The sequence below is a fragment of the Argentina silus genome (genome assembly GCF_951799395.1).
Source record: "Argentina silus genome assembly, chromosome: 8".
Lineage (NCBI taxonomy): Eukaryota > Metazoa > Chordata > Actinopteri > Argentiniformes > Argentinidae > Argentina > Argentina silus.
In genome coordinates, this window is record NC_139662.1 from 5582204 (window position 1) to 5598934 (window position 16731).

General features: G+C 43.8%; 1 protein-coding gene across 1 annotated transcript; it reads left to right on the plus strand.

Moving 5' to 3' along the window:
• Nucleotides 1–933: 933 nt before the first annotated feature.
• sycp2 (synaptonemal complex protein 2) lies at nucleotides 934–15964 on the plus strand (the record flags this gene model as incomplete). Its single annotated transcript, XM_083675970.1, has 40 exons — nucleotides 934–1038; nucleotides 1220–1244; nucleotides 1362–1447; nucleotides 1633–1727; nucleotides 1867–1901; nucleotides 2039–2181; nucleotides 2378–2430; nucleotides 2538–2583; nucleotides 2895–2999; nucleotides 3154–3214; nucleotides 3440–3588; nucleotides 3843–3917; nucleotides 4335–4433; nucleotides 4679–4787; nucleotides 4933–5081; nucleotides 5346–5435; nucleotides 5789–5861; nucleotides 6019–6070; nucleotides 6262–6344; nucleotides 6616–7124; nucleotides 7357–7475; nucleotides 7744–7780; nucleotides 8388–8431; nucleotides 8570–8636; nucleotides 8822–8978; nucleotides 9130–9194; nucleotides 9556–9726; nucleotides 10007–10181; nucleotides 10548–10843; nucleotides 11125–11454; nucleotides 11923–11980; nucleotides 12138–12266; nucleotides 12532–12724; nucleotides 12879–13146; nucleotides 13512–13606; nucleotides 13790–13889; nucleotides 14140–14198; nucleotides 14970–15048; nucleotides 15446–15502; nucleotides 15848–15964. The coding sequence occupies 40 exons, from the start codon at nucleotides 934–936 to the stop codon at nucleotides 15917–15919; spliced, it is 4713 nt and encodes a 1570-aa protein (XP_083532096.1). The 3' UTR covers nucleotides 15920–15964.
• Nucleotides 15965–16731: the final 767 nt, after the last annotated feature.

The window sequence follows — 16731 nt, forward strand, 5'->3', positions numbered from 1 at the left end:
CTAGCTAATCTTAGCCGTCTGCTGACACAGAAGTCTTTTTTCCCTCAATGATATCAAAGTAAAGATTATGCATGTATCCTCATTTGGTAATAGTATGCTAACGCCAAGTATGTAGCTAGCACAGTTTTACAGGAAGATATACATGTTCCCTTGTAGGTTCTTTGCAGACTTAGCTAGCCTTTTTAGATTTTCCTTGGAGAATCTGGAAAGTAGGGCTTTTTTTTGGGCGGATGAACGATGGCACCTCGTCAGAGTCAGGACCAACAGGTGAGCAAGCTAGATATAAAACAAACTGTTCTACCTCTATGTCTACCACCAAAACTGATGATAGCTACAGCAATGTGTTACTAGATACATACAGTATATGCCTATACATTTACCATGTAGCTAATGATCATGTAAACATCATATGGCCTCAGTTTAGCGAGGCATAAACAGGTAAATCTATGGTTCACTCTGTAGTTGGAGAAGCTAGTTGATGAGGTCCTGAAGAACAGCAATTTCCAAGCATTGGAGGACTTCTTACAAGACGACATCAATGAGGAGAGAACTTTGAAATGTTCAAAACAGTTCCCCACCAAGTTGGACAAACTCATTCATAGGGTTGGTATTTTCTCTGTACATTTGATCCTGTCATCGTGTGGTACTGTAGCGACAGTATTTTGTGGGAAATTAACGTTTCCTCTCATGTTTAGGAATTAGATCGCAGGAACATCAAGCATGCTTGTTCGGGATTCACCATCCTTCATAAATACGGGAAGAACCTTACCCTGTCTGGAGCTCAAGGCCTGCCAGTGATGGTATCTCAGGGTCTTGTCAAAAAGATAAGTATTTTCATCTAAGTGATGACATCATGGCAAGCATGTATCATACAATGTGATATGAACTATGTTTGAGTCATGATTGACTGAGTCTTGTTCTGTCTGTGTGCACATGGTTCAGTGGTTTGAGAAAGCAAGACTGTTGTGGATCAAGCCAGGCACACAGAGGAATGAGACTTTACTGAACCTTGCTGAGGACTTCTTTGATTCCTTAATGGTGAGTAACTTGTTGAAATGTAGTCAAATTTAGCCAGTGAAACACAGTCAAATGTGCATGTGGACATGCTGTAACTATGATGACTTGGAAATAAAAGTTGCTTGTAATGTTCCTAATTAAACAGTAACACAACATTGCTTGCTTGCTCCTTTTATCTCTACCTGTGTTTTTCCTATAATAGGTTGTTCATGAAACAAGCAAAGAAGGTACGTGTGCATTTAATTGAAAGGTTCTTGCTAACCTGTGTCTTATTATAAAGCATGCTTGAGGTGATCCTTTAATTCTGAACTGTTTCCAATGGAAAATGTGCCTACCTTACATAGGAACATATCAAGTCACTGAATCCTTGCTGCATCCCATTGGTGAGCTGGCTGCAGACCCACGAGTCCCCATTATGATCCAGAAAGAGGTTAGGGACAGTTCTGTGAACAATGACTGAAAAGGATTTCCCCTATAATTATTGTGTTATGAAATACATTTTTGCATTACTGAGGCAAATGGACATATCTGCACTGTAAGTCTCTTAGCTGAATTCGAATGAGGTGGCATTACAGTAGCTCATTGTATTCTATTTTGACTCCATGTTCCTCATAGGCTATTCGGAAACTCAATGTAATTCTGGGTAAGGTCCCTGTGGAACTCAAGAAAGAGAAGAAGATCTTGTCGTCTCAGGAAGCCTCTGATGTTATGTATGTGATACATACCCTCATCATGCCTCGTTCAATTCTGTATATTTTTATATACACAAAGTTACTCGTCAATGTACCCCCCAGAATGTAGTAACTGAACTCATTTGATTAATGCTTGTGTGTTTGGTCCTTTCCATAGGAATAACCTTGCTGGCCGAATTCTGGAGGGTGGTGGTATGCGGTCTGACATATTTTATAACCATAAGTCATATGTCTTACAAGTCATAAGTTATACCTGCTTAAGGCACATCTTAATCTTCATCTCTTCATCTCTATTTCTCTCTCTCTCTCCCTCTCTCTGTCTTGTGTAGATTACGACCTGCAGATTGCCCTTATGGAAGCTCTGTGCAGGATGACCACACGAGCTCAGAGGAAAGAGCTGGCTGACCACTGGTTCACCATGGAGTTTGTGGCTAGTGCCTTTACCAAGATTCAAGACTCTGAGTTTGAGACGGTAAACCCTCACCATTGTAGCCACCCATTTCAGTCTATAACTCTCCAGTAAATGATGTACAGTTTATTCTATGATGCTCAATGGGGCTTCCCTGTAAGCTTGAACATTTCCCTCACACATATACCACAAAAATCAGTGTGTCATAACACTCACTTATTTGATTATTTCTGCATACACACCCTTTCTTTGTTTACAGGACTGCCGCAAATTTCTGAACCTGGTGAATGGGATGCAGGGAGACGGTAGGAGGTACACAGGCAGACAGGCCTTTGATATGATGTCACTCTGCAAGACACTTTCTTCAGTGTGCTCTAGTGCTCTGAATCCCAACATATAGTTGTTTTCTCTGCCCGCAGAGTTTTATCCTATCCTTGTCTGGAGGTGTTTCTGGACAAACATGAGGTGAGTTGTCCCTTGATATCGAATCATGACATCACCCCCCCTGGTGGATGTGAAGGAGTTCAGTCTGAGGTTTAAGAAGTGTTAAAAGTACAGGTTTAGAATGCAAGACATTTATTGGGTGATACAGTCAAGTGTTCAAGTTGAACATTTGGGAGTTGCCATTATTGTAATATGTACTGGGAAACGGGAGTGTGTGACAGTACAATGAAAAGCTCGAGCTCTTTTACAAAACATAGCACAGAGAAAACATTGTGAGTTAAACCTGGTGTTTTGGGGAATGGTTTAACGGTTTGTAAGTATTTTGCCCACAGCTGCTGATGCCCTCTGATGAGAAACTGGAGGAGTTCTGGATCGACTTCAACCTGGGAAGCCAGAGCATCTCCTTCTACTTCTCCCTCGCTGACGAAGACCCACTGGTACAGCTAAAACCACCTTGACAGAATACAGTTTTTTTTTTCATGAATCAGTAAAATTAGACTTACTGTGACTAAATTGAACTGAGAGGACTGAAAAGATTGTTATAAAAATTTTTGAACAATATTTGCATTCTGTGATGTTTCGGTTTTACAGGAGGGTCAGTGGGACACTGTCTGCATCCCAGAGAACGAAGTCCACAGTTATACCGTTACAGGTATACAGACACAGCCTCCCCTGAGACACACACACATACTCACACACTTTCTCTTTCACCTCACAAGCCTTAGCAAGCCCTCTCAGAAGATATGCTTTGTACCTTTTCAAGTCGAACGTGGGCATATGGGGAAGTTATTTGCATAAAACAATGTCTAATGACATTTCCTTAAAGTGCCTTACTAACCCTATTGTGTGTGTGTGCGTGCATGCACTTTCTCTCCAGAGGAGGGCAGGAGGAGGGTCCTGAGGTTGAAGCTGTCTGAGCCTGTGTGTGTGAGCGGAGTGGGGGGTTCCAACCTCACCATCTACTTCAGCTCCTCCCTGGACATCCTGCAGGCTGCCAGGAGCACCTACGGACACATCAAGAACAAGGTAGGTGGTTGTTCACACACACTCTACTCTAGTTGATCCATGTTGATACCTCTCATACAAACAAACCTTAGAATATAAGACTACTACCTACTACTGACATGAATGAGAGTAATTATTCATGTCAGTAAAAGGAGTAGCTTTATATCCTAACTTATTTGTTTATTGTGTGCACAATGTGGCACTGTGCCACCCACCCTACATTGTATGAAGTTGTATCCCTCATCGGACACTCAACCCTCTTGTCTCCCCATCAGCCATTTGTGGGCAAGAATGGAACCTCTGTAGTGAAGACCACAGTAAAGATCATTATGGATGAAAGCAGCTCCCAGGTAAGCAATGACCTCCTGTCCAGAATCTTAATGACCTCCCTCAACAGCCAATGACGTAATCATACCTACAGCTGAATGACCATTAACAGGCCTCAACACGGGAAGCCCCGGGAAAAACTGTGTTTCGACATATGCTATGCTAAAAACAGGACAAAAACATTTAGGAAAAGTCAGTAAAGGAGGGCATGGGTTTCACAACGACAAAGTTATTTTATTATAGTGCCACATCGAGCCTGTGGACGTCCTTTTGGGACGACTAGTGTTAAACACATAGAAATACTGGTGTATGTCACTGTTTCTCTGATCCCGACATCAGTTATATGACTATTTAAGAAATACAGCACTGTATTTGCTGTGTGATTGTATGACTGCCTTGGAAGTGTTTCTTAGTGTGACTGAAAGACTGTATCCAAACAGGCTGTTGTTCCAGAGAGTCAGGTGTCTCCTGTAGTTGATGTGGAGAGACAGAGGAACAGTGCCCCCTGTCTGCTACCCCAGCAACCTGCATCCCTACAGGTAAATGACCACCCTGGCATGTTTTTTGGTATGGACAATTGAATTCTAATGTTAAACACATAAAAACATCCCCGAAATTGTGTTTTAGTAATTGCATATGTTTTGTGACTCTATAATGATCTAATTGAATACCATCTTACAAAAACATTATTTTCACTATGTATATCATTGTAAATGTTACTGTAGTGCTATCTGGTTGTATTTGATCAAGAGTATGGTCTTATAATTCCTAATAATTCCTCCAGATGGTGACTCCAGCGAAGAGGAAGGTGTCTGAGTCCAGCACGTTCATCACTAGCAGTGGGGGTGGGAGGGGGGCTGGCGCTAGCCCCTTTACTGTTGTCATGCCAGCATGTAGGTGGCCCTGTATCTGCCTGATAGGCCTGACATACATGAATGAAAGAAAGGAAGAGAGCCGCACACTTATGCTCCAATGTTTATTATTCCAAAATATTTTTAAAAAAATGGTGTTGTGGTCTCCCCTCTCCCCTCTCCTCAGCCACTCCAGGCAGCAGGACCAAGGTGAAGCCGGCTCTGAAGCTGATCAGCTCGTGTGAGAGGCAGCCCAGCCTGGGGGAGTTGAGAGCGGCCAAAACCCCCAGCACTGCTGCCTCTGTCGGTGCACTGGCCTACAACAGGAAGGAGCAGGTAGGGCATTCTGTACCACTCAATATGGGCCAGATTCTAACTCGAGGGTGTTCCTGTTTTGATAATGCATTGATTTTATGGGACGTTTTTGCAGTCATGGACGTGTTTAAAAACACTCATAACCTAATATACAAGCCCCCACCCTCCCCATCCCCCACCAGCTCACAACTTAACTTTTCAAGTTGCATGTGAAATTGAATAGTTGAGCTCAAGCACTAAGAGTATTTTTTTGTAGTATTTCTTAGTATTTTTCTTTTCTCTCAGACGGATGCAGTCGTAGCACCTCCGACACAGAGCAAAGGCACCAATAAGCAGGACACCAGCGCAGGACCTGTGGCAGAGAAATACCGCAGGGTTGGTCTGGTCTTTGTCTTCTCTCTCCAGGAGTGTCTGCTAATACAAGCACCAGAGGAGATACCGGTCATAGCACTAGATTATCATTTGTAGCTTTAGTAGAAGTAGTAGTTTCAAGTTTCAAAGTTGTCACATGTACTGGGATTCAGGGAGTTTATGACAGTACAATTAAATCCTTACTCACAAGCTTACTTCTCTAGCATAAAAACACAAGTCAAGTAGGAGAGGCTCACAAAGAGTCACCATTCTTCAGTGCCATATTCTAGTATTCCATCAGTAGTAGTCTTGGATGTAGAAGCAGTAGTAGTAGACACATTGTTTAGCAGTTGTTAAGGTCTGTATTTGTTTTGCAGCACATACCAATAGACAAGGTGGTGGAGATGGTTCAGACCGACCACGAGGAAGAGGAAGAGGAGGAGCCTCTTGGTACAGCTATTCTAATCTATACTCTCTGTTCTAAATGTATTTATTACTGATCACTTGGTCATCATGAGCATATCAATTCTCCTGCATGTAGAATGTATTGAATAAATGATTGTGTTAATGTAATGTGTTCCTAATTTGTCCTTGCTCTCTCAAACAGACCATAGCTTTGTGCCTGACTCCCAGCCTACCATGAAAACAGAGAGACATATGTAAGTGCGCTTTTGAAGCATTTTACATCTCATGGTTAGTCAGATTTACTCATGGTGGTACTTTAATAGTCGACCTCATGTATCAACAGTAGTATGGAAATGAAGTCACTGATTTTGTGTGTGTGTGTGTGTGTGTGTGTGTGTGTGCGCGCGAGCACATGTGTACGTGTGTGCGCGCGTACACACAACAGATATTCTCACTGGAGCAAGCTGTCGGTGTCTGAGATGGTGCTGCAGGAACAGAGAGGTTTCCACAAGGCTCTGCCCAGACCTGGTAAACAGTCCAAGTGCTTCCCCTTCCATTTACACCCAAGAATAGTTGGAACACTTGGACACTTCTAAACGTTCTGAGATTACTTAGGGTTACCGTTTTCAGGGACAAGCTACTGCCATAAAAGGCTTACACATAAATAGTAGTCAGATGTCAGGGGGCGGTAATTGCCAAAACTACTGCTCACACTATTCACCCAGAAATTCTAAAATGAAAATTGCTGTTAAATGCCACAGAGTCCCCAATGCATCCCCAATACGTCTGTCCCCATCAGAGCCTGTGCTGACAGTGCAGCAGCAGGATCGTCCATCTTCTGCCCAGAGGGGCTCAGCTCCAGGCTCAGGTTCAGTCAGCCACAGGCAGCTCCATTCCCAACTCACCCAGCGCCTGGAGGAGGTCCTCAGGGAGCGGGACCTGGGCACTGGACCTCAGACCCAGGGCAGAGTGGGGCCTGTTGAGAGAGGAGGGCCCCGGGAGCGAAGTGGGGCCCAGAGCAGAGGGCCTGAGGATCAAGGTGGGGCACAAGAGAGAGGAGGGCCCTGGGAGAGAGGTGGGGCCCAGGGCAGAGTGCCTGAGGAACAAGATGGGCCTGCAGGGAGAGGTCCCAAAGAGCCCCAGCAGCAGAGAGGAAAGCTGGGTCAAGCTAAGGTGAAAAGTAAAGCCCAGAAATGTCAGGATCCAGAGCCTAGCTTAGTCAAGTCCACCCCAGCCAAAGGACTGCAGGAGAGGGCAACGCCCAACCCCAAGGTCAAGACCGCTGGGGGAAACTCAGGCAAAAACAAGGTGAGGAGAAGATTACATTTCACTTGAAGTTATATTTTTACTTCTTGATACAAGTCTGAGGATGTTCCCACAATGCTGTCTGAATGGCTTCCACTAAGACTGCTACTGGAATACCCTGTAACTACTGTAGAGTTCTACACAAAGTACCCAGTTGAACCATAACTTCTTTCAGTCACTGTGCACGTCACGTTCTCTTAGCTTCACCATTTTGTCCCACTGTTACGGCACACAGAGAAATGCAGAGGTGACAGGCACCATGATGAAGAGGATTGCCAACCATTACGAGACCACCACCACTAAAGCCGCAGCAGAGTTCATCCCTCCACGCTGGGCCGCTCCGCCCACCAACAGGTACAGAGCACACAGGCCAACTAAGGCCGGAATTCAATCAATTGCAGATAGTGGTTTTCCAGGATAACTTTTCAGGTACAAAAATATACTGACCTAAAAACTGTTAGGGGGGGGGAGACTATTTGGGGATAAGTGTGGAACAACAGTGGGGGGTTTTTTGTTTCTTTTTTAAGGGAATTCATTGTCGACTGTCAGTATTAATATGTTGCCAGACAGCAGCTCATGGATAGATATTAATGTATTTCATAATTTTCTTGTTTTGTGGTAGATCTGTTTTTGAGAAGAGCTGGTTTCCGCCTGCCAAGGTGAGCACTCATAGTTACATTTAGAAAAACATAATTTTGTGGTAAATAATTTTTTATGTGGGAATAATATGCATTTAGATGCTGCTAATATTCATGTTTTGCCCTCACATGCATTTCCATGCTGTTTTCTGATTTTCTCTATTGTTGAAGGAGACGACTAAAACACCTGCATTTATGAAATCTTACACTAACTCCAAGAGGACCTCTGCAAAGCAAGACGGGTATTCTGTTTTTTTCAAATGTTGAAAAGCAAATACTGTATTAAATGTCTGAAAAATATGTTTTGCCTGATCTGAAGTATTTTTTTTTAATGAGTTAGGCATGCAAGCAATTAAAGTATAATGTACAGAGCACAGACACCATAATGACCGTTTCATTCCTATCAGTGACACACTATTCCTTCTTACAATATTGATTTCATCCATGATTATGTTTTTGAACAGAGAGGACGTCTTTGCATTCAAAGTGGACACACCGATTAGTACTGGGGTAAATAAGCCTTCACTCTGTTTCACCACTACAGTACTTGGTGAGGTCTTAATAACTCTCATGTTAGCATGTACAGTACTCTACATGTAGACTGATTTATTTTCCCTTCTTCCTGTAGGGGAAGGGGGGAAAGTCTGCTGAAACATCTGCCATAGAAAGCAGGTAGGACAGGACTAATGCAGTATATGATTACGGTACATTTGTAAGATGACCTGTGTTGAAACAGTGCTCCCCTAAGTTACAGAAAGAATCCCTAAAATGAAATGAATGTGTGATTTAGTGATGTATTTTTCTCTCTAGTGCCATTCAAGACTCCTGGGCGTTCCCCAGCTCTACAAAGAAAATCCCAGCTGTGAAGGTCAACAAGGTGTGTGTGCGTGCGCGCGCATGCCTGGTTGTGTATGTGGTTCTCATCTCAGTGTTTATTAACAGTCTTACTCTAGTTTTTAATCTGTGTGTGTGTGTGTGTGGTGTGTGCGTGTGTGTGTGTGTGTGGTGTGTGCATGTGTGCGTGTGTGTGGTGTGCGCGTGTCTACCTCTCATCGGTTCCAGCGCCACGTGAAGAAGCATCTGTTCAGTGACACAGACACTGACACCATGACAGAGGTCAGCTGGCTGAGAGAGTCCAGCAGGAAGCCCAAACCCAAAGTCACCAACTACAGCAGACAGCCTCCCGCCAAGCCAAGACTCCCCGCCCCAGACACCACATGTATGCTAACTCCACGTCCTCAGTGTGTAGTGTCTTAAAGCCCTCATAACCCTGATATAGGAATGACATAGGGCCTGTATTAACACCAGGAGACAGTTTGTGTGTGTAAAAGATGTCTGCTGTATTCTGAGAATACTGTGTCGTACCGTAGATGAGTCCCCAGACTTACCCCCTCCGTCACCCCAACCAGTGAAGGAGAAAGCCAAGCCAATGAAGGTGAGACCTTAGAGATACTGTTCTAGTCTCTATGGGTGAGACTGTGGGGATGAGGAGAAAAGGAAAGGGATAGCCTGCACATCAGCTAATAGTGGTGTTTAATATTGTAGTACTGATGATTATTTTGAGGTGCCTCACCCTCAATGTAACATCTAGGACTCAAACTCAGACCAAGTACATTCAATTCAGTTAAATGTAATTAACTTATTTATTTATCCGCAAGGGGCAACTGCAAAATGCAATCAGGACAACACACAACAGGACAGACTGTACACCAAATGAATTGAACCTTAACAGTAAGGCCATCTGTCTGATGTGCATTGCCACAGTCGTCCACAATGTGTCACTGTTGTGTTTTCAGAAGAGACAGAGGGTGAAGGAGAGTGCAGAGCAGAAAGAGAAGCCTGGACCGGTTGCAGGCACCAACAAAGCAGCCAGGAGGCCCCAGAGAGCTGCAGCCTCCACCGCCAAGAACTACAGGGAGCCTGACAGTGCCAGCCAATCAGAGACAGAGCAGCCACCCGCTCCTAAGGTGTAAAACACACATATAGACACACACCCATTCCCATACATTGTTGCCCCAATGCTCATAATGTAGTAAGGGGGTTTTCTTGACTACATCACCTCTCTAGGAAAAACTGAGCTTTTCCTAAGGTCACCTGCTCAGGAAAAACACCTAGCTGTATTAGCTTCCTTTATTTTTTCTTAGTATGTGTGGTGTGTGAAATTTTTATTTTATGAAGCTTACACTTCAGTTTACAAGAACATGCAATCTTTCCTTTGATTCATGATGGTTGTGCGTGTCCCAGCAGAAGCGTAGCATCAGACAACCGGAAAAGAGTGAGGTCTGGCAGGAGACGGCGGAGGTGAAGAAGAAAAAGCCTGTCCCCGCTAGGGAACAGACGATTGTAGGCCTACAGAAAGAGTCCTGGGCTGCCCGACTGGCTTCTTTCTCACCCTCCCCTCCCGCCATAGAGAGAATAAGATGTAAGGTTTTACATACAAACATAGCACAGTCATTCTAATAGTCATGTTACCCTGTATATCCCAAGCATGTGCAATCTATAATCTTTCAAGTGTTTCTTGGTAGAATTCCAAGCTCACTGTAGCACAGTAGGCCGGTGTGATCACTCCAGGGACTTACTTATTGTGTATATGCATTTGTACAGTATGTATTATTCAATTTCTGTGCTTTACTCTTTCTAAGAAGCTGAAGGGAAAGTAACTTTTAAAGCAGTCGACTAACCAGACAACCTCTTCACTGTAAAGTGATATGAAGCAAAGTATCTCTCTACCATCGACCTCTCCCGAGGCCAGCTGTCTGAGCATCTGTGCTTGCTTTGGCCCCTTTAGCTGCGGAGAGGTCGGTGGCCTTACCCCGCTCCCCCCTCACCCCGCTGCGCTCCCTCTGTGCCTCTCCTGTCCGCCCCCCCCCTTCGCCGACCATCCTGGAGCTGCCCAAACCCCCCCGTGGTGTCAGCCGCAACGGAGGCTTCCAGCCGTCCTTCTTCTACAGTGCCGGGAGGAAAAGCAACAGCAACGCCAAGGCTCCTCTCCCCTCCCTCACCCCCCTGGGCCTCTCCCCCCTGGGCCTCTCCCCTGGCCACCAAACCCCTGGCCTCCGTGCTCCACGGCCCAGTTTGATAGAGGTATGTAGGGTAAATAAATAGAAACGTATATCACTGTTTTCTTGTCAGTGTGACAGTGCTACACGCTTGTTTTGTGTGTCTCCAAAACGGCGACTGACGTTCCACTTTACCAGCATATTGAAAGACCAAGTAGCGTATCACATCCATTTGACTGACCTAATGCACCACAGAAAATGCCTTCATCGCATGATGTCTTAATTACTGCTCAGTAAGTGATTAGATGTCTCCTAATGATGACCATTTCTCCCTGTATCTCTCTGTCTCTCTCTTTCCTGTTCCAGCTGAGCCCCATCCGGTGCCCCACCCTCTCCCCTGGACAGTCACTGATCCCCCTCCCCTCCCCGTGCTCCCAGCCCCTCCTGACCTCCACAGCGCTGGAGAAGTCTCCCCTGGCCACTCCTCTCCAGTCCCCCTGTCTCATCCCAGGAGAGGTGCTCCACCACCACCATGGCCTCCATTTTGGCTCCGGCCAGCCAGGCCTGTCCCTGCCCCCCTCCTTCGAAAAAGAATCGCTGGTCTCCAGGGTGATGCTGAGCCAGTCCTCCTCCAGGTCGGTGATGTCATTGACCAGAGTGGAGGTCAACCCAGCAACACTGACTACTCAACTGGAGGTAAGGATATACTATAGTAACATTTACCTTAGTCACCAGGACGTAACTGCTGTTATCAGCACAGCCAAATAACTTAGATTGATTCATTTATAGATTGATGAATGCTAAGAATTGTGTGGATCAGTGTGAATCACTGAATCCTCATAGTCATAAGATAGGACTTCAATAGGCTCAGTTTAATACACCACTTACTCTATCCATTGTCTTAATGGAGACTCTATACAATACAAACTAGACCTGGGCAAAATGTATATTAAAATATTTGAAAATGATGAGGTGTGCATGATTTCCTTGTCAGGAAAGTATTGGAATAGTCTCGCAAGTGCAAACTTGCTGCATGCAATCAAGATAAATCAAGCACACCTCAAGTTTTAAAATATTTGAAACCATTTTAAATATATTTTTTGCCCAGGTCTGGTACAAATGTACAAGAACACAGGGGCTAACAAAATGACTGTTTCATCATAGAAAACACCGTTTTGCGACCAAGGACGCAAGCCTGACCAACACCAGTATCAGCTATCAGGTAAAATACCATAGCTGAGCAACTCTTAAAGACAATGTCAGCACATCTGTGTCCCCAAAGAGAGATGGTAGATAGTGGTGAATCAGGTCTGTGTCCCCAAAGAGAGATGGTAGATAGTGGTGAATCAGGTCTGGTTATGGGTTGGTTCTCCTCACAGGACCCAACCGCAAGCGCCACAACTCCAACCCCTCGCCCAGTAACTCAGAGGAAGAGGAGGGAGAGAAGGACACACAGAGGGGAGGGAGTCAAGGAGTCAAAATGAGGCCCAGGAAACTGTTCAAGCCCAGTAAAAACATGTCTAAAAAGTCTTTCATATGTATTTCTGTTTCCAAAATGGAACATTATGTTGTAATTGCATATCTGTATTATATATGATTGTAAATTGTGTGTATGCAGAGCTCCCTTGTAAAAGAGACCTTGGTCTCAATGGGACTTCCTGCTAAAATAAAGGTTAAAAAAATAAAACATGAAATCAGTTTCAGCTTTACAAGTATATGAACTTATTACAATTTATTTTATTATCTTTATTACATGATTTTCTTCCATTTCAGCAGCCAAAACCAACCTTCAAGCCCAGGCCCAGACCTGGGAGGAACAGAGCAGCTCTGATGAAGAAGGTGAGGAGGAGGAGGAGGAGGAGGAAGAGAAACGACAAGGAACCAAGGATGGTGTCTCCAGGGCAACCAGGAAAAGCTACCACCAAATTCAGAGCAAGAGCACTCGTGAGCCTACATGTAGCCTATAGCAACTCATGACAACCTAAAGAATTCTACCAGTCCCCATTTCATCCGAGAGCAAGCACTAGGTTCTAATTCAATCAACCTGTATATTAATCAGGAATTCATGCTTTTTTGACATTCATCCAACCTCCATTGATACACCACTGAATATGACCAAGCACCAATATTCTATTTTTATTTATTTTCTATGTTGTCATGTTCACCTCCCTGTCGTCCCCAACCCCTCACCTCCCTGTCGTGGATGTTTCTCCAGAGGGGGACCTGGGCAGGGTGGTGTCTTCCCACATGGTGAGCTCCAGCCACTGGGAGGCCAGTGTGGAGGCGGAGGTGGAGGGGGAGATGGAGCTGCCTGACGTAAGCTCCACCCCCAACGACATGAGCTCCATGTGTCACCAGTTCAGCTCGGAGCTGCAGAGGAAATTCCAGGTTTGACTCCCAAACACACACATTCTCTGTCACAATTCTCTACCATTTTCTCTGTGGTGTACACTGCCAAAGATTGATGTAAGCATGGGCTCTTATACCCATCATATGTTTTTAAATCCATGTGGCGTAGTACCAAGTGTGGACTTCAGGGAAAAGGGTGGAGGATTAGGGTCTATTTTGTTTTCTCTTCCCACTTTATCTCTCAAGCACGTGCGCTGACAAGCTAAATGTATTGGGTCTGTCCTCACAGCAAAGTCTTGTTTACTTGACTGACTTGTATGGCATAGGCCTGGGAATGGTTTTTGTGGGAAATCCTAAATGTAAGAATAGAATGCACTTACCTCTTGTTATGCTGTGCTTGGCAGAATCGCTCCAGACGGATGGAGCTGTACACCAAACAGTCTCTGAAGACTGTTCAACAGCACGTGTCTTCCATCAGTGTGCAAGTCAGCCAGTACAGGTCAGTTAGTATAAGAGTAGACAGTACACTATCTAGTATTCAAGCATCTATATATATATATATATATATATATATATATACATCTTCATCTATTTCTCCCCCTCTCCTCTCTTTCTTCCTCTTCCTGTCTTCTTTCTCCACCCCCTCATCACTCTCCCCCCACCTGTCTGTGTATCTGTGCAGTTCTCAGACGCTGGAGCAGGTCAAGAGTGTTCTCCTGGATGAGATCAAAAATCTGGAGCAGGACGACAGCACGCTAAAGACCATGGAGAAGGAACTTACTGTAGGGGTTTACCTCATTATCACCTTGATCTACAGTACACCTTCAAATCAACACCACTTCTTGAGTGAAAGCAGATAAAGTATCTGTATATTTCAAACAAAGTAAAAGTAAAAGTATATTTCAAACACAGATTATTAAACGCTGTTTATTATCCTTGATAAACGTATTCAACACAAAGAAGTGTTTTGGATCATGTGCTGTATGCTTCATCTTATGTTGATGTAATCAATCCGCCCTTCAATCTGATCAGACGTACTGGAGGAAGCAGTCTCTGGCTTTCCACTCTTACCAGGAGAAAGAGACTAGAAGGTGAGGATTTAGTTTGTGTGTGTGTGTGTGTGTGTGTGTGTGTGTGTGTGTGTGTGTGTGTGTGTGTGTGTGTGTGTGTGTGTGTGTGTGTGTGACAACTTTTATCAAGGAGGTTTCTGTTGGGCCCTGTGACTGGCTGGATCAGTTTGTTCCTCTTTGTTACACTGTCACACTCCACAGATTGAAATCAGCCTTGAGTCACCCCATCACCATTTTAGAACACCACACAATACACTGCTTCACTTTTTAAACATGAAGAAAATAACTGTGACCAAAAAATACAAGTGTCTCTTGAGCTAAACTTCGTCAACGAGGTCGGTTTTCCTCCCTTACGCAATGATAGTTATTAGTTTTTCAGGATGTGGTCGTAGCATGCCTGTTCACATGACTGTTATATCAGAAGGCAATATCACTGGTGATCTCAACCAAGGGGCAAAGATTAGAAAAATGAGGATCTTCAATTGATGCATTTTACCACAGATTAGATTACGTAACAATAGAAAGAAACAATACACTCCTGTGTGTGTGTGTGTGTGTGTGTGTGTGTGTGTGTGTGTGTGTGTGTGTGTGTGTGTGTGTGTGTGTGTGTGCGTGTGTGTCCTGTGTGTGTGTGTGTGTGTGTGTGTGTGTGTGCGGGTGGGTGTGTGTGTGTGTGTGTATGTGTATGTGTGCGTGTGTGTCCTGTGTGTGTCCTTTTCTCCTCTACATGCTCTCTTTATCTCGTCTCGTCTCGTCTCTTCTGGTTGTAAAAGTATTGTTCTTTCCCCTCAGACTCCAGAGCCTGAAGAGCACTTTCCAGACCAATGTGTGTCACAGCCTGGAGTACGAGGAGCGCATTTTCACCTCTCAGGTGTGGACTTCACCTCCTATGTTGTTTACAAATGTTTTAAAACAGTTCCCGTTCCACACGGCAAAATTTCAGAGAATTAGGATTATTGGTTTATTATTCTACAGTATGTCGATACAGATTATTATACAGTATGTCACCTTGTATTTGGTTTCATTCTTTGTATATACTAATGATGACCATTCCTCATTCGTCTCACACAGGCTATCGTTTTACAGTGGATGAAGTTAATTTGTGTTCTTAAACCTATTCTACTACTGTCCATTAATAACTCATGTCTTTTTGCAGTAGGGAAATGATGGCATTATGTTCATCCCATTTTGTCTTCTGTCTACTGTGTACCCCTGACCCTGTCATTGAGTAGAGTTCAAACCTGTGTTCTATCACCTGATGTTTTCAGATGTGCCTGATGAGGAAAGACATGAAGTCAGTTCAGGACAGACTCTTCAAGGAGATGGTGAGTTGAAATGGCAGGAGACCAGAGCAGAGACTAAAAAAACGATTAGATTGACGTTTTTCTGTGTTTTGGCTGGCGTGTTGTGTAGGGTCCTCTTTTGGAAGCCACACACAAAGTGCTGCCATAGCAGCTTAAAGAGTACTGTGAAGGTGTGAAGTTGTTTTTAGGAGATTGTGTAATTGTGTAATGTGTGTAATGTGTGTGTGTGTGTGTGTGTGTGTGTGTGTGTGTGTGTGTGTGTGTGTGTGTGTGTGTGTGTGTGTGTGTGTGTGGGTGTGTGTGTGTGTGTGTGGGTGTGTGTGTGTGTGTGTGGGTGTGTGTGTGTGTGTGTGTGTGTCCTTTTAGCAAGAGGAGGAGATCCTGAGTGTGAGGAGAGGACTACAGGCTCTGTTCCTGCCTGATGGACCCAGATTCTAGATTCTGATCCTAGCAAGTACCTCACAAGGTGGCTCACAAGGTGGCACTGCACATTCTGATATGTTCCTGTTCTGTGTCAAATGTAATATATTGAGTTCAATGAATATACTATATTAATGTGAGCAATGTTAATCTATATTAATATATTTGTTAATTAATATTATTATATATGTATGTGTTAATTAATATACATTTATTTGTAGTTAATTGTACTCCAGCTATGACTGTATATTATTTTTAATATAAATAATGTTTTTTTTGTGAAAATAGTTTGAACGACAATTCAATATGGTCAACATCTTCGCCAACTGTTTAGATTACAAATTCAGTTTTAACAAATACATGATTATAGAGACATCACACTGTCCCTTACTTTGTTGGAAAGGTCATATTATACAGGCTAGTACTGTCTGCAACTTATTCCTAGAGATAAATATGCATACAAAGACTGTCCCTATTCCTGTGTTTTCTCAGCATAAATCTCAGCAATTGAGTAACCTTTTTTAAACCAGTCAGCGGCTTTTACGTGTTGGTTATTTATTCGCCCATCTACAGTAGCGATCGCTTTATGACATACTTTAGAAAAAAAGTGATTGTGAAAATAAGAGGAGGCAACATTTTAAAAAAAGACCTTGTATTTTGAAGACAAGTAGTGCTTACAAAGGTTTCTCTTTTCAGTGAAGACATTGACAGTCCAGTTCAGATTGACATATATACAGTTGATATGAAATTCGTCCCACGACTACACAGTCTACCCCCCACCCCCACCCCCAAGTGACACATTATTCAAATAAGAAAGGTGAGGCTGGTCA